This window comes from Chionomys nivalis, chromosome 24 (assembly GCF_950005125.1).
Source record: "Chionomys nivalis chromosome 24, mChiNiv1.1, whole genome shotgun sequence".
In the NCBI taxonomy this organism is placed as follows: Eukaryota; Metazoa; Chordata; class Mammalia; order Rodentia; family Cricetidae; genus Chionomys; species Chionomys nivalis.
This window is the reverse complement of record NC_080109.1, coordinates 6,042,735-6,067,134: the sequence shown is the minus strand read 5'-3', so window position 1 is coordinate 6,067,134 and position 24,400 is coordinate 6,042,735. Positions and strand designations below refer to the sequence as shown.

At 44.8% G+C, this 24,400-nt stretch overlaps 1 protein-coding gene across 5 annotated transcripts in view; it reads right to left on the bottom strand.

Annotated features, from left to right (window-relative positions):
- Fnip2 (folliculin interacting protein 2) overlaps positions 1 to 24,400 on the bottom strand; it is a 97,825-nt gene that overhangs the window by 34,541 nt on the left and 38,884 nt on the right. For 3 of the 5 annotated variants that reach the window (XM_057756944.1, XM_057756947.1, XM_057756948.1), the window contains exons 2-9: positions 18,269 to 18,395; positions 15,176 to 15,313; positions 12,299 to 12,399; positions 12,135 to 12,206; positions 10,772 to 10,860; positions 10,525 to 10,614; positions 8,999 to 9,070; positions 3,512 to 3,641 (exon numbers count right to left, since the gene is read on the bottom strand). In XM_057756944.1, coding sequence (XP_057612927.1) covers positions 3,512 to 3,641; positions 8,999 to 9,070; positions 10,525 to 10,614; positions 10,772 to 10,860; positions 12,135 to 12,206; positions 12,299 to 12,399; positions 15,176 to 15,313; positions 18,269 to 18,395 — 819 coding nt within the window. The remainder of the gene's footprint in view (positions 1 to 3,511; positions 3,642 to 8,998; positions 9,071 to 10,524; positions 10,615 to 10,771; positions 10,861 to 12,134; positions 12,207 to 12,298; positions 12,400 to 15,175; positions 15,314 to 18,268; positions 18,396 to 24,400) is intronic. The other 2 variants (XM_057756946.1, XM_057756945.1) reach the window with 1 other exon arrangement.

Below are 24,400 nucleotides of genomic sequence, written 5' to 3'. Positions count from 1 at the left end.
AGACAAACTACAACTGATATCAGGACTATTTAGCACAATTATTGCAGAGGTCAGATTTGAACCTACATTGAAACTATGAAACAAATAATATGGTAAGTCTAAGAACAGTCCACTGGAAACTTTGTTCAATTTACTAATTAAAAGGCTTCCTTTGGGATTTGGGGCAGTTTTCTCCAAGAGATAAAATACCCGAGGCTCCTTTATCCTCACAGATAGCAGAGCAGCTGCAGGATGTTAACACCCCCACCTAGGTGCCTAATACCACAACCTGCCACCTGGCACAACGAGGCAGCCTGAAGCCAGAGTAGAATTATCCTAACTACCTATAACTCTCTTAGGAAGGATTTTTGATTTATCTTAAAATTTATTTTTATTTGTTTTTTTTTTTTTTTTTTTTTTTTTTTGCTTTTTTGATATGGTCTCATGTAGCCCTGGCTTGCCTAAAATTTGGTATATATATACAGGCTAACCTTGAAGTCATAGAAATCCATGTGTCTCAACCCCCAAGTGTCAGAATCAAAGGTGTACACTGCCATGTTTTTAATTACTGTGCACTTCCTCTCAAAGCCAGAAACAGTGAGATTCTGTCACTAGTGTAAGAAGCAATCCTCAGCCAAGAGTGGCTGGGTACCTGCAGCCCCAACACTCATGCTCCAGGTCAGTCAGTCTCGGGACACAGAGCGGGAATGGGGGGAAGGGAAGAAGTAACAGCAGAGGGAGGCAGGCTACTGTACCCTCAACAGCATCTTCCTCCAGAAGGGGCTGAGATCCACAACCTAACTGCTGTGTGCCCTTTCCAGGTTAGTCACAGTAACAGAAAAGGATATAAATACTTAGAAAAAAAAATCTGACAATGAATCAGGATACTCTTTGATACCCTATTAAAAATAACACAAAATGTTATTTTTATAATTTATATTTTATATATTATACTATGTAATATACTATTATATTTTAAGTTAGGTTATTTTTAAATGCAAGCTTTGCACGCTAGCACTTACACTAACATTCTCCTTGCCTTACGAGGCAGGGCTTGGCAGTTTCGCTTTGCACTGGTCCCATAAACTATGTAGCCAGTCCTGACTACGTGACCAGGCTATCAGAAGGTAAGATACTCCTTTAGGTGGAGACTCCTATCCAGGAACCATCCACAGCTCCCAATGCCAGGTCTCCATTCAGTTTGTCTTCTGGGTTCGGACATGCTACAGATTAACTTCAGACCTAAATCTGAAGGAATTAAAAGTACTTGCAGTGAAGAGAAGCCTCCATGGATAGCCTTCTGCATCCATCTCTTCACATCACAGAAGCTACAGAGCGACAGGGAGGATGGAAATGGTACGAACTTGACAGGTGCTGTAATAATACCAGTAAGTCACACTGGCCGATATCTTATCTACAATCATGCCAGAGGAATGGTGGCAGACACCTTTAATCCTAGCACTTGAGAGGCAGAGGCAGGTAGATCTATGCTGAGATTGAGGGCAGCCTGGTCTACATAGTGAGTTCCAGGATAGCCAGGACTATGTAGAGACCATGTCTCAAAAAAAATTATCATTTTAATTTTGTATGTGTAATATGGCTTGTGTAATTTGCCATGCACACATTTGGAAGTCAAAGGAGAACTGGGAATTCTCTCTTCCACTGTTTGGATCCTGAGACTCAGACCTGGGACATTAAGCTTGGTTGCTGATGACTTAACCACAGAGCCATCTTGAGAGCCAAAGTTTTGCTTTTTTGGGACAGGGTCTCTCTGTGTAGCCCAGGCTGTTCCTGAACACAAGTTTTCACTGTGTCAACCTCCGAGGGCTCGGCCTACAAGTCCTGTCTGGCCACTTGACTCGCTCCTAATAACACTGAGGCTGAACCTCCAGTAACCTGATGCACAGAGGAAGACGCACCCGAGGCCTAGTTAATGTGCTCTGTCACGTGGCAGATGCCATGACCTCATCCATCACTCCACTTGAAGTTCATGCACCAAAGAGCAGAGGCTCAGTGAAGGATCAGCTGTGAGCTTTTTATGTCGCTCTCCAGGGATCTGAACAGAAGAGGTGCCTCCAGCTCACACTGCTCAGCTGATCTTTCTACAGGGCTCTCATCAGCCTTCACGAGTACCCATCCACCATGTTTCTTTTTTTTTTTTTTTTTTTTTTTTTTTTTTTTTTTTTGGTTTTCGAGACAGGGTTTCTCTGTGGTTTTGGAGCCTGTCCTGGAACTAGCTCTTGTAGACCAGGCTGGTCTCGAACTCACAGAGATCCGCCTGCCTTCCACCATGTTTCTTATTCCCAAGTCCCAGTGTACCTCATGCCTTCATGGTATTTATTTATCATGTGCCGATGTTTCCTGAAACCTGTTTACTGTCCTCTTCCCTCCTGGTTATAAACCACTACAACACAAGCTCATGGCTGGACCACCTTCACAGATTCTCCAAACACAGTGATTGCAAACTCAATTTGATTTTTATAAACTCAACTACTGACACAAATTATTTTAGTGAAATGTTTGAAAATTACCTTTACATTTTTAGAGTTATAAAAAGAAGGGCCTGGATGCTACTGGTCTAGCATCAAATCTACACACTGAACACAACTGAAGAAACGTCAGATTCAAAAACACACTGAGACAAAGGTAGGGAAGAATACCTTGAGGCTATCTCTATGTACACTTGTTGGGAGCTGTGAGCCCCCAGATCCTGAATTTCTTGAAAACAACTTGTTTTCCCTTGATCTGACTGCCTACAGCTGTTCTGAGCACGAGACCCTCAGGAATTCCTGATGGCAGGGGAGTGGTTTCGGGTGCGTTTGGCTAGGGCATGGCTATCCCTATATAAGCTGCCCCTGGACAAAATAAAGGGGGCATTCCTGGCATCAAGGATGACCTGTGTCTCTGTGTATTTCAATCTCCAGGCCCTTACCCAGTTCACAAACTGTATGGCGGCGCATAGAGCACAGACGGGTGTGGTGGACCGCATATACTCATTTTCATGTTGTTTAGTCTAATAATTTAAGTGCCACAAAGGGATCATGCCTTAAATACCACATTGGAATCACTGTAACCAGGGGAAGAGATGTGTCCCATCTTTATTACTTATAGCTATGTCTGAAAGAAATCTGGCTTAGAGAGAGAGAGAGAGCATTATTTAAGTTACTACCAAATCTAGCATATACATTGTGTAGCTACCCAGGCATTTCCAGTAACTTCTAAATAAAAGCTTTTTTTTTCCCCAGCTGGGTATAGTGTCAACATACTCCTAATCCTTACACTTAGGAAGCAGAAGCAAAGCAAGGCCAGTTTAAGCCCTGCCTGGGCTACATATTGTATTCCAGGTCAGCTTGCTCAGTTTTAATTTATTATCTTCTCCCTAACAATTGAACTTGTAAACTTCCAGGCTAAGCTGGAGCTAATCACAAGGTTTCAGGTCTTCTTCTCCCGACAACAGCAAGGATAACCCTGCCAGGTTTCCCATGTTGTTTACAGTAGCGCTTTCCGTAGCCAGCGGAAACATGTAACTCACCTCCTTGGAAAGATGCCATTTTCCAAACTCGTCGTCTGACTTCGAAGCCAGCGGCGCTGATAGCTGCTGGAAGAGGACGTAGAGGAGCTTGGGGACGGGAAGGGTGTGATCAAAAGGCTGCTCAGCGAAGCTACAAGGAAACAAATTTCAAATGTGAGCGTCCCGGCTCGAGTTCTCAGAACGCAACTGTGTTCTGTACCGCTGGGCTACCCATTTACAATGAGTTCCATAGAGGCTGGGGGACAGTCAGAACCCATATGAAAAGTTAGGTTCCTAGTATGCACTGGTAATCCTGGCACTGAGGAGGAAGAGACGGGAGAAGCCCTGGGGGGCTCACTGGCCAGCCATGCTAGCCAACTCAGAGAGATCCACGTCCCAGGGAAAGACCCTATCTCAGGAAGCGAGCGATACCCAAGGCTGACTTCTGACACAAACTCACACAGCACGTGCTTGCACATCTGTACCCAGATGTTCACCCCCCAGTGAGTGAATCAGTAATAAACAAATAAACATGCCAAGCGTGGTGGTGCATTCCCGAACCCTCCGTACTAGAGGTGCAGAGGCGGGAGGACCTTGAGTTCTAGGCCAGCTTAACTTCATAATTTCAACTTCCAGGCTAGCCTGAGCTACATAACTGATCTACAGTCATCCCCCAAAGAGTTTAAGATGGCAAATTTATATGTAATATGTATTTCAACACCATAAACACATACACACACTCTCTCAACCTGAAACTTTGTATTCTACCAATCATATCCAGCAGGGGGAGACTAAAACTTCTTTCAAACATTTCTATATATAAGCAGAAAAGAAACAACAGTTTTTCGCTTTTTTTTTTGACACTATCTGTTGCTATGCAAACTAAATTGCCCTTGAACTCTCAATCCTCCTGCCTCAACACCCCTCTTTCAAATCACAGATGCACATCACCCCATTTCGATAGGAAGGAATAATCCTACTCTATCCATACTCAGCCACCTCCTATTCTTAGCCACATGGATTCCTAATCCACAAATCCGCAGACCCGATCAGTGCACACACCGTCAGGATTTACATCACAAACGCAAAAGGAATTATTGCTCCTTCCATTGGAATACGCACTCCAGATTTCTAAGAACACAGCGCACATAACTTAATCACATCCCATTTCAAAGCTTGTTTACGGTTTGCACTGGCTGGTTTTGTGTCAGCCTGACCAAGCTAGAGTCATCAGAGAGGAAGGAGCCTCAGATGAGGCAATGCCTCCATGAGATCCAGCTGTAAGGCATCTTCTCATTTAGTGATCAATGGGGAAGGGCCCAGCCCATGCTCTCTAAGAAGGTGGGCTGACCAAGCCAGGCAAAGCAGGCTAGTAAGCAGCACTCCTCCACGGCCTCTGAATCAGCTCCTGTGTCAGGATCCTGCCCTGCCCTGACTTCCTTCAGTGATGAACAGCAATGTTGAAGTGTGAGGCAAATCAACCCTCTCCTCCCCAACTTGCTTTTTGGTCGTGGCGTTTCCTCACAGCAACAGAAACCCTAACTAAGACACGTGTCTTCTTTTGCCAATTTCTTCATTCTCTATTTGGAGGTAAAATTTAGGCAAAGTAACCAATCCATCCACATAAGATAGAGTCCCCTCTCCTGATCCTCATTTTTCTTCTTTTTATTTTTGAGACAAGTTCTTTCTGTGTAGCCCTGGCTGCCCTGAAAATCACTATATAGACCAGGCTGGCTCAAACGCACAGAAACCAGCCTGCCTCTGACCCTCAAATACAGAACTCTTACCCTCCTTTCTCTGGCCTCCTCTCATCTCCATGTCTGAACAAACTATTTCTAGTCCTAAATGGTATTTATTTTTTGTACAGAAGAGCTGATTTTGAACTGTTGCAAATATTCTGAAAATAAATCACTAGGCATGGTGATCTGAATTAGAATAACCCCCAAAAGCTCACCTTACCAGCCTGCCCCGCACCCCCTGCCTGCTGATCAGGATATAAAGCCCTTAGCTCTTTCTCCAGCACCATGCCTGCCGCCACACCCCCTTCCATGGTGGGGATAGATTAACCCTTTGAGACTGTAAGCAAGCCACCAATTAAGTGTTTCTTTTATAAGTGGCTTCGGTCATGGTGTGTCTTCACAGCAATAAAACATGAACTAAGACGCTAGGGTCTTAAGTAATGGATGACAGAAGTAAATTCTTTACTCAGTGGGCAGAGAAAATCTTAGGAGACTCAGTTAAAATGCCACCAAGAGGCAGACTCAAGAAGGGCTCAAAGGGAATATATACCAGACAACTAATCTACAAAAAGAAAACTGAACAATATCATTAAAACAAAACAAAATACTGCTGGGAGGCGTCTGGAGAAGGCTCAGCAGCTGCGAGTGCTTCCTGTCATGGAGGGTAGAGGGCGCCGGCAATCCCTGCCTTCCGCAGCCATCCAAACAGGCTCCTTCGAGATGATGCACTGTAAATGCCACACATCCACACCGAGCTAATCCGCGTGATCCTAGCCTATCCACTCCCAGCCACCTTCTATTCTGACCCACGGCTCTGCAAAGCCTGTTCCCACCGCAGCCTTTGGCTAGCCGTCCTCTCAATACCTACCTACTACTTGCTTTGGCATTCAGGAAAAGGTCCCTCCTGGCATGTCTGTCTCCGCTGCACTTCTCCCTCTCAGGGGCTTTCCCTGAGCACCCGGACATTTTCCTCCCTTAGGTGATCAGGGGGGTGTAGTTCTTGCAGCACACACTCCGATCTGGTATGTCCTTCCCCAACACAACAGCAACCTCTGTTTACCCCAGCAATACCGACAGGTCAAGCCTTTGCTCCCTTAGACATTTGGAAAGCTTTCAGGGTCCTTAAAATTTAGTATGTAGTCATTACTTTAAAACAAAGTAAAATGACAGCAATTAAAAAGCCAATGAGATAGCATGTGTTCCTGGTGTCTGCCAAAAGAAGGCTTATAATCTCCCTAGAACTGCAGTTACACACAGTTGTGAGCCATCGCGTGGATGCCGAGAACTGAACCCCAGTCCTCTGGAGGACAGTCATGTTCTTAAGCACTGGGCCATCTCTCCAGCCTGGGCTCTTGGGCTCATAAGGTGGAGAATAAGGAAACATCCATTTTTTTCCCCTTAAACTCACCTGTAACCTAGGCTGGCCTAAAACATATGATCCCCCTTCCTCAGTCTACTGAGTGGTGGGATTACAGCCATGCACTATTAGGTTTGGCATTAAGAGAAAAAAAAAATCTTAGTGACTAGAATACTGTAAGACCTCGAAGAGTCTTTATGCTAAAACAGTGCCAAGTCCCTCGAGACGTAAAGATATGTACTCACTCAACTGGGAGATTTTAGAGTAGCTCCCAGCTGAGAGCAGACAGTACCTGCAGTTGGATATATGTATATTCCAAGATAGCAAATAGAACAAAAGGCCACTGTACAGGAGGGCACTGTCAGCCCTCACTCTTGCGGAACCCACTAGCTAAGAGATTTTTAAACCCCAAGGAGAGTTCGTCTTCCCTGACCCTCAAAACTCCCACTTGACAGTCGCAAGTTCCCTTCACAGGCTTTGAGGAAACTCCTGGATCTAGCTGGCACAGATTCATGTATTTAATGTGAACATGGACCCTCAATTACCTGCTTCTCAAAATTAAGAAAAGGCTGTTACAGAAAACTGTAAAACCCGAGGACTACCAAACACGAGCTGCTGCTGACTTGCAAATGAACTAGGAAAACCATAGCAATGTTCCTGTCGACGTCAGTTCTCTCAAAATTTCAATCTATTTGGAACAGAAAGGGACACGAGTGGTGGTGGCACACACCTTTAGTCCCAGCACTCGGGAGGCAGAGGTAGGCGGATCTCTGAGATCGAGGCCAGTCTGGTCTGAAGAGCTAGTTCCAGGACAGGCTCCAAAGCTACAGAGAAACCCTGATTCAAAAAACAAAACAAAAAAACAAACAAAAAAAGCAAAAAAGGAACATGGATAAAACAAGGCTACATCCAGAAAGAAACGGAGCACTCTGGGGAGCCCAGCAGGGCAGCACTCATCCAACCTCACACAGAGGGAAGGGGTGCCACGCAAAGCCATGCAGAACAGGTCCTATCTACCACGCAGGCAGCAGCTTCAACCAAGGCTTGCTTGTTCAGGGTCATGCTCCTCACTCCCAACGCAATGATAGATCCTTTCCTTCTTGCTCTGAAACTCTATCACACCAAGGCCAGCTCCAGCCAGGCCTGCCCACACGGGCCACAGGGCAGATTGAGTCCTAAGATGCTGTGCTTTTTAATGCACACAGAGGCTTTCATGTATAGACCCACAAGGAAGGATGAAACCATCCTAAAGCAACATTAAGTATAAACAAATGCAGTTAGTTTTTTGGGGTGGGGGGGAGATAAGAGTCTCAATATGTAATGCTAGATGGTATCAAAGTCACAGAGACCTGCCCGCCTCTGCCTCCAGAATACTGGCATTGAAAGTGTTGTGTGCCACCACCCTCAACTGCACGTAATCTTGCATCTTTTCAGATTTAGCCAGCACTCAGTGAACGGTACAGGTGTAATCAACGGACATCACATTTCTAATCAAGGGTTCTAAGCACAACGCCACAGAAATGATGGGAAAAACCAAAGTGAATCCATTCTAACCGTAAGTAAAATACTCAGATTAACAACATATTTATAAGCCAAATGAGGAAATTTAGCAGCTGCTGAGTTTCATTAGTGACTCACGGAACAGAGCTGAATAGGCTGAGAAGTGAAGGCTCTGATACTGCCCAGAAAGAACACAGGACTTTGGAGGCCGAATCTGGGAGCTACAGCAGGGGATAAATGGGTGAGAAGACAGGAAGAAAGGTAGATACCAAGGCCTGAGTCTAGTGTCACTCAGGTGATAGGCCCCTGGTAAAGGAGTCTCATGTCACGGGACAAACCAGTAGGACACTCCTGGTTCTCACCAGAAGGCTGCCTATAGGCCTCCTGGCCTTTGAAACATGTAACTAATGTCTAATCAGAGCCACAAATTAAAAATCAAGAGCTGACTTGTGCATGAAAGCAGAAACCAAGGGATCTCAAAGGGAGTATTAGGCAAGGTTAGGGCTCCAAGTGAGCAGAGAAGGGTACCTGAGGTACACTCTAGATCAGCATCATAGGACAGAAAGGGCGGGCAAGTCAGCTGGTGGCACTTCCCACTGTCAATGGCAGACTGACCACCACAGGCCTGCTCCATCCTGAGTGAGCAGTCAGCAAGCCAATTCCTAGTACAACTGGTACAATGAGGCTTCCTGCTGGAAGAGATGTATCAGTCTCATATAAACTTGAGGATCAGATAAAACTAGTTCATGTGCACAGATCATTCCTAGAGGCTGAACACCCAAGTTTCAGATGCTCACACACAAGAGATGTAGAACACACAGAAAAGAAAGGACGGAGCGAGGACCACCTTTCTGCTTCCTACTTCCCACTGTAGATACCCCACCGGTTACTTAAACCAGCAAAAGCAAGTACCTGATCGAGCAATGCCGCTGTCCCTGTCTTCATTCTGACCTCTGCTGGGCATGTCAACCGGTGTGCTGTGTGCTGAGACAGAGAGACAGACAAGGGAAGCGTTAATGACCAGGTTCGCCAAAGACAGAGACATTCAAAAAAATGACTTCATATATGATTTCAGAGAGGGTTACTGGTATTGAGGAGTGGCCTGATATATAATAGATATTAACTAGATAGCAAATTAAATACATAAAAAGATAACAAGAAGCAAAACCAACAAGCCATTTGCCTTTATGCCGGAGCCTACAGGCTCCTCTGAGTGACACGAACAAACCACTCATGCAGTTAATACAGTCAGCGGTCTATTTTAGCCATTTCCTCATTATTTATAGTATCTAAACAGTATAATAGTTTCAAAATGCTTTATAATCAATTAGTCTCAGTGATAGTTGCAGTCAGCTTAGCAAGAGAAATAGTGAAAAATCATTTCATAAATCTAGACATGTTTATTTATAATCCACTCTTTTTTTCCTAACAGTTTTTTTCCCTCCAGTTCTTTTACCCATACATGGTATTCGAGTTATTCAGAAAAACTCATATCCTGACAAAAATTTGGAAAACACTCTTAAGTAGCACACGTATCTAGAAAGGCTTCAGACTGGTTGGGCTGCAGATTTACTGGACTGAAAGGGACATGAGAATGTGTCGTAGAAAATCTTATAAAGAACAAGAAGCCACTGTGTGCCTGGACATCATTCTTGATAGCGTTTATCTTCCAAGTTTTGAAGGAAGTATATAAACAAGCTATACATGGTCTAAGTAGCAGGGACAGTAGACCAGTTCCATTAGGCATCAGAGAAATGTGATGTTTAGTTTGTGTGTGTGTGTGTGTGTGTGTGTGTGTGTGTGTGTATGTGTCAGGCTATAAAAAGGAACAGAATGAAAAAGCCCATTTGCCTTCCTCACAACTTTAAGTTGGTCCTGAAGATTGCTCACAGTTGCTAATCATGCTACAGCAGACACTGAACAGCCTCTGCTGGCAAGGCCAGGTACATCTCAGAAAGCACCCAGAATATCAAGATGACTATACCTGTAAGGAACCTAGACACTGCATTTAAACAATCTGAGTATGTTAATATGAGAGAGAGAGACCTGATTGAGCCCTCCCTGATTGAGTCCTTCTAATAGAGTGACTTAGAAACTCCATGCAGGTGAGGGTGTAGGTGAATAGATGGATAAAAGATGCCACAGCAAAGAGAACCAGCTCACAGAAGCAGAGGCGGCCTAGGAAAATCAGAAGAAATTAATTCTCCTAGAAACACAAAGGGCTCACTTCAGATCAAAACCAGCTCGCTCCCATTTGGACCATTAACAAAAAGGTGGAACTTAGAAACAGCAGGACTCTGGCTGCATTTAAAACTAGCATCTCCTGCCACAGAAGCCCTTTGGGTTTCTAAAGAAGAATAAATGGATTTCTGTTTTTCTAGAACCTGCATAGGAGTTTTAACGTGTGGGCCACACTGAGCTCAGCATTCCACACAAACCTGCAAAGAAAGAAGCGCTGCGGGTGAGCCGGAGCGGTCCTCCTTCGGACACCCCCTGCAGCAGCTTGCCGCTGCATGCCTGCAGCAGACCTAGAGCAGAACACACAGAGGACGCAGGGCACACACACAAATAAACACGGGTTAAAGATAACGCGAAACTAAACCCAAAACACAGCAAACTCAAATAAAGCAGAACACGCCCCCAACAACAGCACTCGGAGGAGAGCTGTCGAGTGTCTCGTTTTACCTAGGTTACTTCCAGCGCGACAGGGACCCAAACTGTTCAGTTTTCCAACCTGAGGATCTTGGTTGATGTATTCAAAGCTGTCCTGCAGGCTAAATCAAGATGGGGATGGGGAGGGACATCAAGACGTTAACAAGTTCGTTTTAATATATTCCTAACTACAGACAACTCGACAGTGTCTCAGAATTTTTCTTTATGAGACTAAAGTTTCACATCGACCAAGGGGAGTAAAGATGGGAGGTTGGGAGGAATTTGCTGGAGGAAAACGAAAATGTTTTGAAAGTGCCCAGTCCACACGACTACCTAGGCAACTGCATTCATAATCACTTCGTGGCTGAAATGAGACGCCAAACTCTAAGCGTACTTCAGTAACTGACACCTTCCGTACCGCTACTCATTTTTAAATTTTGCTTAACAAAATAACACCTAAGATGCTGCTATTCATTTCAAGGGTTTTCAATGAACACTCAAAATGAATTAACTTTAAATCTTGGCTAATATCTATTAACAATTCTGCAGCTTGTTTCACGGGGACGCGATCAGAAATTATGATCCATTTTAAGAAAAGTAGAATCGCTCATGAAGATGGGCAGGGCAGATTTCTTAAATGTATTATTTTAGAAAGAAAGTAAATACCAACACTTTGAAGAGAAAACAGCACAATAAAATTCAAATAATTTCTTACTTAAATCTGAGCTCAATATTTTATTATAGAGAGTTAGTGGGCTAAACAAATATTTAGGTTATTCCAAAGACATGGAAAAACAGTCATAAAAAACAAATGTCACCTAGGTATGGTAATGTATGCCTATAATTCCAGTATTCATGAAGTAGAGGTGAAAGGACCTTGAGTTCCCTGCCAGCATGGGCTCAAGAATCAAAACTTGGTGACTGACAGCAGGAACAGAAGAGAAGAACAGACGCATATCCAAAACAAGAGACATTTGTCAACCTGGCAATAGAATAGTTTTGCCTGGTATACATTGGGCTCTAGGTTCACTCTCTACCACCCTATAAATTGGATACACTACCACACAGCTACTACCCCAGGACTCTGAGGGAGAGACAGAAGGACCAGGAGTTCAAGGCCATCTTAGCTACACAGCAAGTTCCAGTTTAGTTCAAGGTCAGCCTGGGACTTTGAGACCTTTTCTCAAAAAATAGACAAAAATCATCTGTCTTTAGGGTCACTTGAGAAAAACCCAAAGTTTTTTTTACTTGCTGTTATTAGAAAATGACTAAAACCTCTTTGTTAACCTGTACTTATCTTACTATTCATTTAAAATGTCTTACAACCCTCACCGAATTTATCTAGAAAGAGACTTATGAAAAAACATAGGGCAGGGGTGTGAAATCCCACACTTACTTATTTGTGCTTCCGCAGAAGCTACCCATTCGAGCCGAGAAGACTTTACTAATCATCAGCTGTGGAGGAGAACTGAAAGACAAGAAGAGGGAGGCAGCGCTTTGTAGATTAGGAAGCCGGCATCAGCCTTTGGGGTCTCGCAGACAGCACAGGGGCAACCTCACCGTATGTAGTGTATCTTCAGGGTGGAGCCTTTGTAACTCATGGCAACAGAGCCGAACATCATTTCCCCAAGCATGTTGACGTCGGACGCCGGTCTTGTGTACTGTGCACGGAAATCAGCCAGTCAGAGCACAACACGGAACAAGGCAATGTTTTACTACCATTGGTTAACACAGTGTCTGCTAATCTCTGGGCCTCTAGCTGAGTGGGCTGACAGTATCTTAAAGCTACAGCTGTCCATCTCAGTTATCATCAACACAGTGATTACCTGATAAAGTTCACAAATATTACTATACTTTATTTCTTTCCTATACAATGTGCTCACACAACAATGACTATTCCTCTCCATTTATAAACTCTAACTCTGGAAGAACCAGGCTATCTCTTTGGGTACGTAGCAGATCCTGACAAGAAACATGGGTTAGTATTATCCAACTAAATAATTACTAGTGTGGTCATCTGAGTGAGAATGTTGCCCCATAAGCTCAGATGTCTGAATGCTTCGTCACCAGTTTGATGTGGGAATCCCCTCTGTATGCTGTGAATATGTTTATTACCATTGGTTAATAAAAAAAAATCTGCTTTGGGCCTATGGCGGGGCAGAATAGAGCCACGAGGGAAATCCAAACAGTTATTGTAAGAAAGCAGGCGAAGTCAAAGAGAAGCCACGTAGTTGCCAAAGGAGACAGACGTCAGAACCTTACTCAGTAGGCCACAGCCTCGTGGCAACACACAGATGAATAGAAATGGGTTAATTCAAGATGTTAAGAGTTAACAAGAAAAATGCAAAAGCCATTGGCTATAGAGTGTTGTAATTAATACAGTTTCTGTGTGATTATTTTGGGTCCGGGTGGCCAGGAAACGAACAAGCAATATCTACCTACACCATTTGATGCTCGGGTAGGTTTGGGACGTGTGCCCTTCTGAAGAACATGTGTCACCGGGGGAGGGCTTTGAGAATTTCAACTCCTGTCATTCATTTCCAGTTTGATTTCTGTTTCATGCTCGAGGTTCAAGATGTGAGACCCTCGCTGCCTGCTCCTGCTACCACGTGTTTGGTCTGCCATCACAGACTGTGGCCCTCTGGAACCATAAACCCCGATAAACTCTTTCTGCTGGCTGCCTTGGCTGTGCTGCTTTGCCAGAGCAAAGAAAACCTACAAGGCTGCAGCCGTGTCCACGTAGGCTGTGTGAGGACCGAGGAGATAAAGGAGATCTTGTCGCTCTAAAATTTATAAAAATACTTCAAAAACACTTCCAACTTCTAACCAGTTTCTTGTAAGGTGTGACGCCAGCTTTCTGACTCAGAAAAGCCTGGGTTTGCCTGATTGATTTGTCTGCTCTGATGACCTCCATCTTCCACCGTCCTTCAAATCCAGTAGACACATTCTAATTTACTCTACCAAATGCATTACTTTGTCAAACACATCTAATTTGACACTACTACCTTTCTCCTTGGATCTCTTCTTTCTCAGATCATTCCTTGAATATAGCTGCTCCTGTCCAGCAGCGTTTCCACCATTCTTTTGCTTTGTTATGTACAAGAAAAGCCCCTATGACTTACTTCTAGGATAACACCTCTCCTTCGGCTATAAAATGTCATAGAACCGAGGTTCTCAACCTTCCTAAGGCAGCGACCCTTTAATACAGTTCCTCATGTGGTGGTGAGCAAACCATAAAATTATCTTGTTGCTACTTCATAACTGTAATTTTGCTGCTGCTAGGAACCGTAATGTAAGTATCCGACATGCAGGCTGTCGCTGCCCACAGGCTGAGAACCACTGTCTCAGTGACTGCCATCCATGATGACATGCTGTGGACAAGTCAAAGAAAAGCATAAATGAACGAGTGTGCTACAGGCCCACAAGTACAGCCTGACCGAGGTCTAACAGCCAGGCTCCGCAAGTGTGCTCTCGGCATGAAGAAAAAATAAAGGAAGTGCCTCGGTACGCTTTCTTGAATCTTTGCACAGAGGAAAGGGAAAGCTAAACCTGTCAGTGCTGCTAATGGCGGCTGGATTCACCTCTGGGTACAGTTCATACCAACAACCTCTTTCCGCTGTAGGCACAACCCAGCTGATTTCTCATATTCCCTACGAATAAATTCTACCCACCCTCTCTGTTTTATGATTTGCCTTTTCTCGGTACAAAGACCATGTGGCCACTCGGATTCTCAACTAGCACTGAGTACTGGTAAAATACAGGCAAAATGTGCCACACGAGTCTTAAAATTCAAGGCTTATTCATTCACCCGTGGCTGCTGGTAATCATCATGGCCTTGTTTAACCAGTAACAGTAGAGGTAATAGTCTGAACGGGTTTAAAAAGTAAGAACAGTGAGGGCTGGAGAGATGGCTTAGCAATTAGAAGCACTGGTTGCTCTTCCAGAGAACCTAGGTTCAATTCCCAGCACCCACATGGAAACTCACAAACTGTAACTCCAGTTCCAGGGGATCTGACTCCCTCACACAGACTTACATCCAATACACAATGAGTAAAATAATAAAACATTAAAATTAAAACAACAAACAAACCAGAAAGCTGGTTATTGTGGCATATGCCTATAATCCGAGCACCAGGGAAACTTAGAACAGAAAGATTTGAGATCAACCTGGCCTCCATGGCGAGGTCACGCCTGCTTGGGTTACTACAGGGGAGAATGCGTCAAGTTCGATGTGGTGCATACCTGAAAACCTCAGAATTTGGGAGGTGAAGGCAGGAGGGTCAGAAATTCAAGGTCATCCTCAGCCATATGAGGCCAGCCTGGACCACTGGAGACCCTTTCTCTAACAAACAAAAACAACAAGAACAAAGAAAACAGCACCTCCCTCGAGATGCTCGTGCCCACACTTATGGCTGTTCTAGAGACAACGAATCTTACTTGGTACTTCGGAAGCTGCTCCTTAGCGTGCTGTAAAGATCCTCCAGAGCTGTGGAAAGAGCTGCTGCCGCCGCTGCCAACACTCCCGCGTTCTTGACAGCACCTGGCTGACATTTTAACAGGGACATCCTCTGCTTTCTGGATTGAGAAAGGCAGGCAAGTGTGTCAGGCTTTACCAACACTCTTTATCAAGTGGAAATCTGTCAAAACATTCGGATGTCTGAATTGCATTGAAAACAAAAGCTCTGTTTAACTGTTCTTTATAATGACAAAATCATTCCTGGGAGTCTGGGACAGTTGGGAAGTGGGGGGGGGGGTGTCTGCACAGATACAGACAAGATAGAGACTGACCGAGACAGGGGGATATCTGATAAACTATTTAAAGAGTACACTATGTCTAACTGTTAGTATTTACATTAAAAATTTACACTGTAAAGTCATAGACAAATACTATTCCCTGTTACAGATTTTAGGAGACTTTAGTATTATGTAGTCTTAACACATGGAACCGATGAGGAGGAAAATGACCACAAACTCATGAAATTTTACCAACTAAATGTTACTGAGAAAAGAAACCTATTAGCCTGGGCGGGCGGGCTTACATTTCTCACACTTCTTCTAGCACTCCTTTATAAGCGCAGGGAAGGAAACTACCAGGATGAACTTGTGAAAAAAGAAGCCGGAGCCCTGAAACAGGAGCTACTGTGAACCCCAGAGCGCGTGACGGGAACGTGGTCTTTAAAGGTCAGAGGTAACGGAGGACGATCTACTTTATACTCCCCGAAATGCTGACATAAAGGATAAAGATGCCCTCGCCCGCCCCCAGAGGAGGACACGCCCTCCAGAGCAGCCTTCCTACTTCTCTCCTGTGGAGTCTCCTTGGCCTCCTCCTTCCCTTCTTCCATTGCCTTTGCTTGGGAACCCAGGAATGCAACAGGCAGCTTATCTAATCTCAAGTGTGACTGGTGGTCTAAGGCACATGCTGTCATGTGCCGATTCAAACTCATGGTGTTTTGTGCTTATCAAGGGGATGAGGTTGGGCAGGTGCTGGATCAGAAAAGGAGCGTAAAGAGAACATGAAAGGTGCGGGTCTCCAGCAGCACTGCAGCAGCGACGGAACCTGAGGTTGTGCAGGGCTGGTCCTGAGCATCCTGCATGCGTGCCCTCAACATGCTCTCCAGCTCCAACTGCTACTTAATACCTCTTTACCAGAAACAGCCTCTCAGAGGGCTGACAGCTATGACAGGAAGTACCACCTCCGGGCCGACTGCAGGAGGACAGGGCAATGAGGAAAGCTGGAAGTAGCAGCTGGTACAGGGTAGGCTACCAATTGGCTTCTGTCGTCTTTGGAAAGCTACAAAAATGTTCCTGAGCCTATGTTGCCTTTTTTTTGATTTTTCGAGACAGGGTTTCTCTGTAGCTTTTGGTTCCTGTCCTGGAACTAGCTCTTGTAGACCAGGCTGGCCTCGAACTCACAGAGATCCACCTGCCTCTGCCTCCTGAGTGCTGGGATTAAAGGCGTGCGCCACCACCGCCCGGCCTCTATGTTGCTATTTTTAATCACAAGAAAATGTCTAGGAAACCGATAGAGATAATCAAATTATCCCTGCTCAGGTATGCTGACTAACTCCAGTTCCCTGTGAAAATCATTTCCCTCTTAACTTTGCCACCATCAGCAGCTCGGCCTTCTGGTAGAAAGAAGCATTGGGTAGAGCCCTCTCCTGTCCAGTAAATAAAGGGATCAAGAGCTGGCTCACCTAAGCTCCGGGTCCTAATCTGCCATTAAAGCTTACATGAATCATCCGAGAGATTTCTCAGCTTTCTCCTCCACCCACCTACCAAGCCCAGCCACTGGTATAAAGATTAGCAGTCTGGCAGAACTCCTCCTAAGTGCTGCGGTATCCACCCGGCTCAACGCCTTCAACCAAACATTTCCTTCCTGCAAACCAAGATTCTTATCAAAAGCTGGAAAACACGGGCCAGGGAGAAGGCTCAGCAAGGAAAAGCACTTGTCCCACGAGTCTCATGACTACATTTGATTCCTGGAACCCACCTAAAGGCGGAAGAAAGGACCAAGGCCACAGAGCTGTCCTCTGGTTCCCGGTCATTTCTAGGAACTACAACTGGAGAATGGCCCACTGGCCCTTGGGAGTCAAAGGCCTTGCTGTAACCGTTCTTTAAACCACAATCTACAGACTATCAGAATCTGGTCAGTATGGGAAGCGAGAATTAAAGAAAAGAGTGAGTATCAGTGGCTTTATGGAATCTGTAAGCATCTGAACAAATACTGAAGAGAATGGTGTAGCCATAGCAATAGATTAGAGGTATCCTGGCTGATATCCAGAGATCAGGGAGGGCAAGGGTCTTCCCAAATGATTTTATCTTTCCTGGTCTGGATCAAACAGGTCAAGATTCTTCCTGTCTTCACTGGCTATTCCAAATCCCTCCCACCTCCAGTGCCCATCACCCCTCCCACACACACAGACAACAGGGAAATTAAGGAAAGGTTCCTTGGTCAGAAGGGGTAATATGACAGTGCACACGTGTACAGACAATGCACACACGTGCAGACAGTCGGCGTGCATATAGACAGTACACACGCGCACACTGAGGCCCTCCAAGGAGGAGGTCTTTTCATTCTGTTTGAACATGTATTACAAAATATCTTTTATTTATTTTGGTTTTTGAAACACGGTTCTTACTATGTAGCCCAGGCTAGCCCCAGATCACCATCTTCCTACCTCAGCCTGTCTAGTGCTGGACTACAAGCACGAGCCATACTTGGTACCTTTGTCTATGAGAAAACCAGGACAGAATGACCTTCTCTTCTGGCAAATACTCTAGCACTTCATGAATCTCAGCAACGTATTTTCTTACTATGCTTACAAAGTCCTACTGATTACACACACCAGCAAATGCATCTTTCTGGGTGACAGGGTTGGCCTACCATAACTGCTTGTTAAGTTTCACCCATGTTCAGGACACACACTTGCCCGTTGGGGTGCAAGCTTTGTTCTTCTGAATCCTAGCTGGCCCGGTACAACACAGCTCGAAGGGAACACAGACGGTGGAAAGCCCACCGGCATTTCATACCTGAGCAGCTGCCTCTTCTGTCTTCTGAACGGCTCTGGAATCAAACATGACCTGTCTGCCTCTCCTCTCACAGTCCTGGTACACTATCAGGCGAATGTCGCTCAGGTCCAGCTCCGAACATGACCAACTGTGGATTCAAAAGAGAAAGGAGTTAGGTCGTCTTCAGTGCTTGGTGCCATCACGAGCAAACACGATTTCCAGCCAATGGGCCTGTGTGCCAGCCAGAAAGTGGCTGCGCGAATGGTACCGACCCTCAGGGGAGGCGAGACCGGTGTAGGGTGCAACCACTGGAGAGAAAGCACTGCCTTCCAGAGCCAGTTGGGGCACAAATGGCAGAGAGAAGTTGCAAGGCACACAGAGGGGGCTGCGGGATGCCTGGGTTCTGGGGAAAGCACCCAGGAGTTAAGGGAGTTGTTTATGCTTCTGTGGACCCAGGAATGAGAAGCCAGCCACCCCTGCTCAGGCGGAACTAGCAGCAGTTACACAGCCTAAGGTTTGTGTACTTTCCCTGTATGTCTGGCTCGATGCAGAGGCTTTGAAACCAAATGTATTTGCTAACCGTCATGATTAGCAATGAGGGAAACATGGTTTGTCCCTAAGTAAAAGGCATTAAGAAAAAAAAAATGCAGGTTTACACAGTAGTAACAAATTCTACCAGAAAGCAGAAACTAGAGAAAGGAACAATTCACAAGAGGAGTGCTCCCAGCACACGGTTAGCAATCCATTCAACACGCATGTAGTCTGTATTATAGTCGAGGCACTGTAGGTGCTAGGGAATCATCAAATTGACTTGAGTCCCTGTCCTCATGAAGTTCAAGGCTGACTGGGGGATATTAATAACCTAATAGTTACACAGAAATATACAACTACAAACTGAAGTTCAAGGAAGAAAACTAGAGGGTACAACAGAGTCTCCGAGCCTGGCGTTGTCTCAGCACTTGGGAGACACCAGCCTGGTTACAACATAGTAAGACCGTGTCTCAAAAAGGTGAGATTTAAGGAGTGAGGGGGACAGAGAAGTCACTGAGAACTTAAAGCAACATTTAAATGCAGACCTGAAGAATACCACACAACACGCAAAAATGTAGCACAGGAAAGGGAGAGAGGAAAACCAGAGAGCTACTCCCCAGCCCCGTGGGTGTGTGTGGGTTGGGGGGAGCTGAAGCAGGCCCAGACAGGATGGGCTCCGAACACAAAGAGCAGCCAAGGAAAGCTGACATTGATAAGAGATCAGATAGCTGCTGCCCTAAGAAAATCCGGAGGTGGGAGTGGACGCTGGGCTGCCCGGCACAGGGAGCCAAGACGCCAATGTCTCCTGCTGCGAGCTGTGACCACCGGCAGTGGCAGTGTGTCCAGCTTGAATCTAGAAGATTAAGGCAGAATCTAGAGGATGTGCCTGAGGCAGAAGAGGTGCCAACTGCTCTGGCAGACTCTGCTAGAGGACATGGGAAGGACAATGTCGGGGTGGGTGACAACTGGGCTGGGGATAAAGGAGGGACAGGTGGAAAATATCCAAGTAGACTGTGTAAGTATGGTCAGACACAGCTGGAGTCAAGTCCAAGTGTCTTCACCTTCCACTTGGCCACTGGAGTAATCGGTGTAGAACTGCTGACTTCACAAACCTGTTGTGTGGATTAAATAAAATACATAAAGGGCTTCACAGTAGCCTGACACACACACGAGCTCCAACATGCTAAGCTCACTCCCGGCAGTGAGAAGGCTGGTTTCTGTGAGAAGCCGAGTTGCCTTTGGTCCTTCCCGGTTGCAGGCAACGGTGGTTAATGCCAACCATGTTACTATGGGGAGCAGCAAGAGGATTTGTTCTCCTAAACACCAACTGCAAAACACAGAAACTTCTGTTCATCCCTTCTTTCATCCTTGCCCTCTGACGTGGAACACTGTGGCAAATTTACTTTGGAAACCATTTTTCCTCTGCCCTCAGTCCAGAGGAAGCCCATGTTTAAGGTCTGACCAATGAGACGTGCATGCCACATGACCCCAAGCTGACAGATGGGAGCCACAGCTTACAGTCCAGCCATCATGTGGCAAGGTATCATCATGTGGCAAGGGCTGTTAGGTGAAGTCATTGTGGACGTAAGCACAAGAGCAAAGTAATGAGACCGATTCCTGCTGGCCCTCTATGTGTGCTATTCCTGGACAATTCTGTCAAAATGAGGTCTGATGAATACGACCCAAACTGCCAAATTTAAAATGTATACAAGGCTATTATATTAAAACTCTCTGGGGGGCTGGAGAGATGGCTCAGAGGTTAAGAGCACTGCCTGCTCTTCCAAAGGTCCTGAGTTCAATTCCCAGCAACCACATGGTGGCTCACAACCATCTGAAATGAGATCTGATGCCCTCTTCTGGCTGCAGACACACAGACAGAATATTGTATACATAATAAATAAATAAATATTTAAAAAAAAAAAAAACACATCTCTTTAAAGTATATATGTGCTATAACCCAAACTAGGAAAATTCAAGTCAGTCTGGGCTATAGAACAAGACTCCTTCTCAAAAATAAAACAAAATCACACCAAAATGAGTGATATACATATATATATATACATATATATATACATACACACATAAATGTATATATACACACATCCCACGTATTGTAACAAAACTATGACTAGTACTGTGCCTCCCCTAACCATGTAAAAAAAGAAAAGATATGTTGTAGTCCTAACTCCTGCACCCACGAGTCAGACCTTGTTTAGAAATAAAGCCCTTGGAGATGAACAAGATGAGGTGCGATCGTGCTGAATTAGAATGGGTGCTAATCTCATGACAGGATCCTCTTAAGAATGGGATTTGGACGCAGACACGGAATGACACACAGGAATGTCCTGCTGCTGAAGACAGTCCAACTACCAAAAGGCAAATGGTGCCCTATCCAATTCCTGAGGGCATCGAGTGTGTCTCCTGCTAGAGTCACGTGCCAAACTAGGCAGTGAGGCCGGTTTAGAACGTGCATGGACTTTAAATACTCAGCCGGAGAATGTTTCATTTTTCTACATAATGATGCGCTGACTCAAGTGTTCAAGAGAGGGGTTGATGTGATCTCAGGTAGAGGTCTGCTCTAAGGCAGAGGAGAACATCCTCAGGGCAGAGCAGCACCATCAAGGACCTGTGGTTTCAAGGAGGAACACCTCATAAAAAATAGAATCGTCATTATGGACTTTGCTGCACAGAATCCGCTATCCCACCCGCCCCCCAGACCAGGTTACTTCCCTGGGCTTATACCTCCCTTAAACTGTTATAATTGTTAAGATGAGCAGTGGCGTAAGTATGCCCAGGTCATCAGCCATGATATATGGTTCTCCTCTGGGTCTCACACAAGGAAGTAAAAATACACAGTCAAAGTAAACACACAGGAATAATTTAAAGGCAGTCTTGTGTTCCATGTCAATATTTAAAGAATCAGATATGATAGGGAACTTTAAATGATCCAAGAAAATGTTAAATAAGGCAAAACTGAGCAGGCATGATGGTACATACTCATAATGCCAACCCTCAGAAGACTGAGGCGGGAGAATCACCAGTTTCAGCCAGCCTGGGCAACACAGTGAGACCCTGCCTCACAAACACTAGTAATAAGAGCAGAGAAACTCGTAGCTACTCATCCATTTAACAGGCAATTCCTGTCTGCTCACTGTGTGCCAAGCAGTGTCCCAGGCACTGGGACAAGGTTGAGCAGCTTATGACCTCTGGAGCCATAAAGATTACTGTAAGTATCATAAGGACACAACCCCACAGCTCTTAAATGCCCTTCTTTGTTTACAACCCTCACACTATCCCTCCTCTCTTAAAAACCAGTTTCTACAAACAGAAATCTCTCAAAAAGCTTGCTGGAGGACATGGTGGCACACACCAGTAATCCAAGGACTAGGGAGGTTGAGAGAAGAAAATCATTGAGTTCAGGACTACTGTGAGCTATATAATGAGTCCCTCCCTCCCTCCCTCCCTCCCTCCCTCCCTCCCTCCCTCCCTCCCTCCCTCCCAATAAGATGAACCAAACAATGCCAGAAAGGAGACAAGAAGGACCATAATTTGAAGGATTAAATACAAACAAACAAAACATAGACTAGGTATGGAGGAAAGGGAGAAACTATGTTGTGATAAAGATGAATCACAGTTCATCTCATCAGCAAGCTATTTGTTTCAAGAAAAAAACTACATAGATGGTAGTAACAGATTGGGAAATCGTGTACTTTTGCTAGATTAATAATACACCCAAACAAACAGCTCACAGGAAAAGTCATCGTCAAATTAGTTGACTTTCCTTTCTTATGCTTTACTTATAATAGCATTAAGCGCAAGACTGCCTTGGTTCACACTTCGTATAAAAACTTCCTCCACTGACTCGCTGGCCTGCAGTCAAGAGAAGCAGGAGGGCCACAAAACCACCATTCTCACACAATGTTAGCTAGGGACGCTTATTTGCAAAGTATTCTGTTAAATGGATCCGCCTGTTATTTTACCCAAAGATATTTACAAGCCGGTTGTAGTTTTCCCATTTAAGAACATAAGTTATGTATAAACTTTCCATCTGCTTATAAACACGAAGTGCGGAATGAAAGAACAAACATCACGCCGCAGCATGGCACAGGAACAGTAATGTCACTGAATTCTGACCGTGCACACCAGGATTTGCTCCTCACACAGGCTGGGACACCTGAGTTCTTATATCAAAATACTCTTAAATAACAAAGCCACACCCTGAGAGGTTCGGAGATAAATGTCTAAATTCAGACATCAAATTCACAGCATGGATCTACAGGACACGTTAGAAGAGGCTTTGATGGTGATGCTGCAGTAAACAGACTTTTTTTTTAAATTTGATTTATGTGCATGTCTACGTGTCTATGGGTGCCCTTGGAGGCCAGAAGGTGGTTGTGAGTGGCACAATACAGGGGCTTAAATTCAAACCCTGGTCGTCTGCACAAACTTGCATGCTCACAAGCACTGAGCCATCTCTCCCAGCTCAGCAGTTCCCACCCAGAACTCTGAACTAACTATGGAAGTACTAACTCTACAGTACAGAGCTTTCCAAAACCTGGTGCTTTACACAACTTACAAGTCTGTCAGAGAAAGACGGACTAAGCTCCTGAGAGGCACGGCTCAAACACAGACAATTCAGACATACAATCCCTTAACACAACTCCTGGGAGCCAGATGTTTCAAAATTCAGATTTTTTAAAAAGACTTTAGAAAGATGAATATTATATAAGACCTCCTCCAGAGTGGGAGAGGCAATCAAACTCCTAAATCAGATTACAACAGTCCAAGAGATGAATATATTCTAAATACAAACATTTCATACAGTTTCGCTATCAGTTCAGATCATCTGGAGGCTTTTCAGAGATTTTAAGATTTTAGAAACTTAAGATAAAGAACTGCTGAACCATTTGATGGCTGTTCTACCTGAAGGTAGAACCAAAAGAATACATAAGCTTCCAGGTCTCTACAACCTGGAACCCCAATCCTGAAATAGTGTCAATAAATGGCAGCAAAGGTCACTAACTAAAAACGCCTAAATCCCTGTGTAATCTGTGCACACAGCCACAAACATTACAGTATGTGTCAGTGAGGCTGGAGATTCGGGTACTAGGAAAAGATCAAGCGAAGACAATTTTCTCCCGTCTTTTTTGAGTTCAGGGTCCTATGAGGACAAAGAGCTTACACTGCTTACGGATAGCTCAAAATGAATCACAAACCCAAGTGTAGTTTAGCTGGGTGTGGTGGCTCCTGCCTGTGATCCCAGCACAGGGGAAGCACAAGAGGGAGAGTCACTGTGTGGGGGGCAGCAGGGCGAAACATAGTAAGATCCTGGCCACACGAGGCTGAAGAGTGAGATTCTTGCCTCAAAAACAAAACAAAGCACGCCTACAAGAGAGAATATAGATGACTTTAGGGCATGGATAACAGTTTTTACATACAACATCACAGACATGGTCCGCAAAGCAAATCATTGGCAAGACAAACGTACTGAATTTAAAACTTCTATCAAATACTGTCAAGTGAATGAGAAGACAGGCTGGAGAAAAAAAAAATTTGCAAAAGATATATCTAACAAAGGATTGCTATCCAAAATAAAGATGCCTTAAAACTTGATAAGAAATC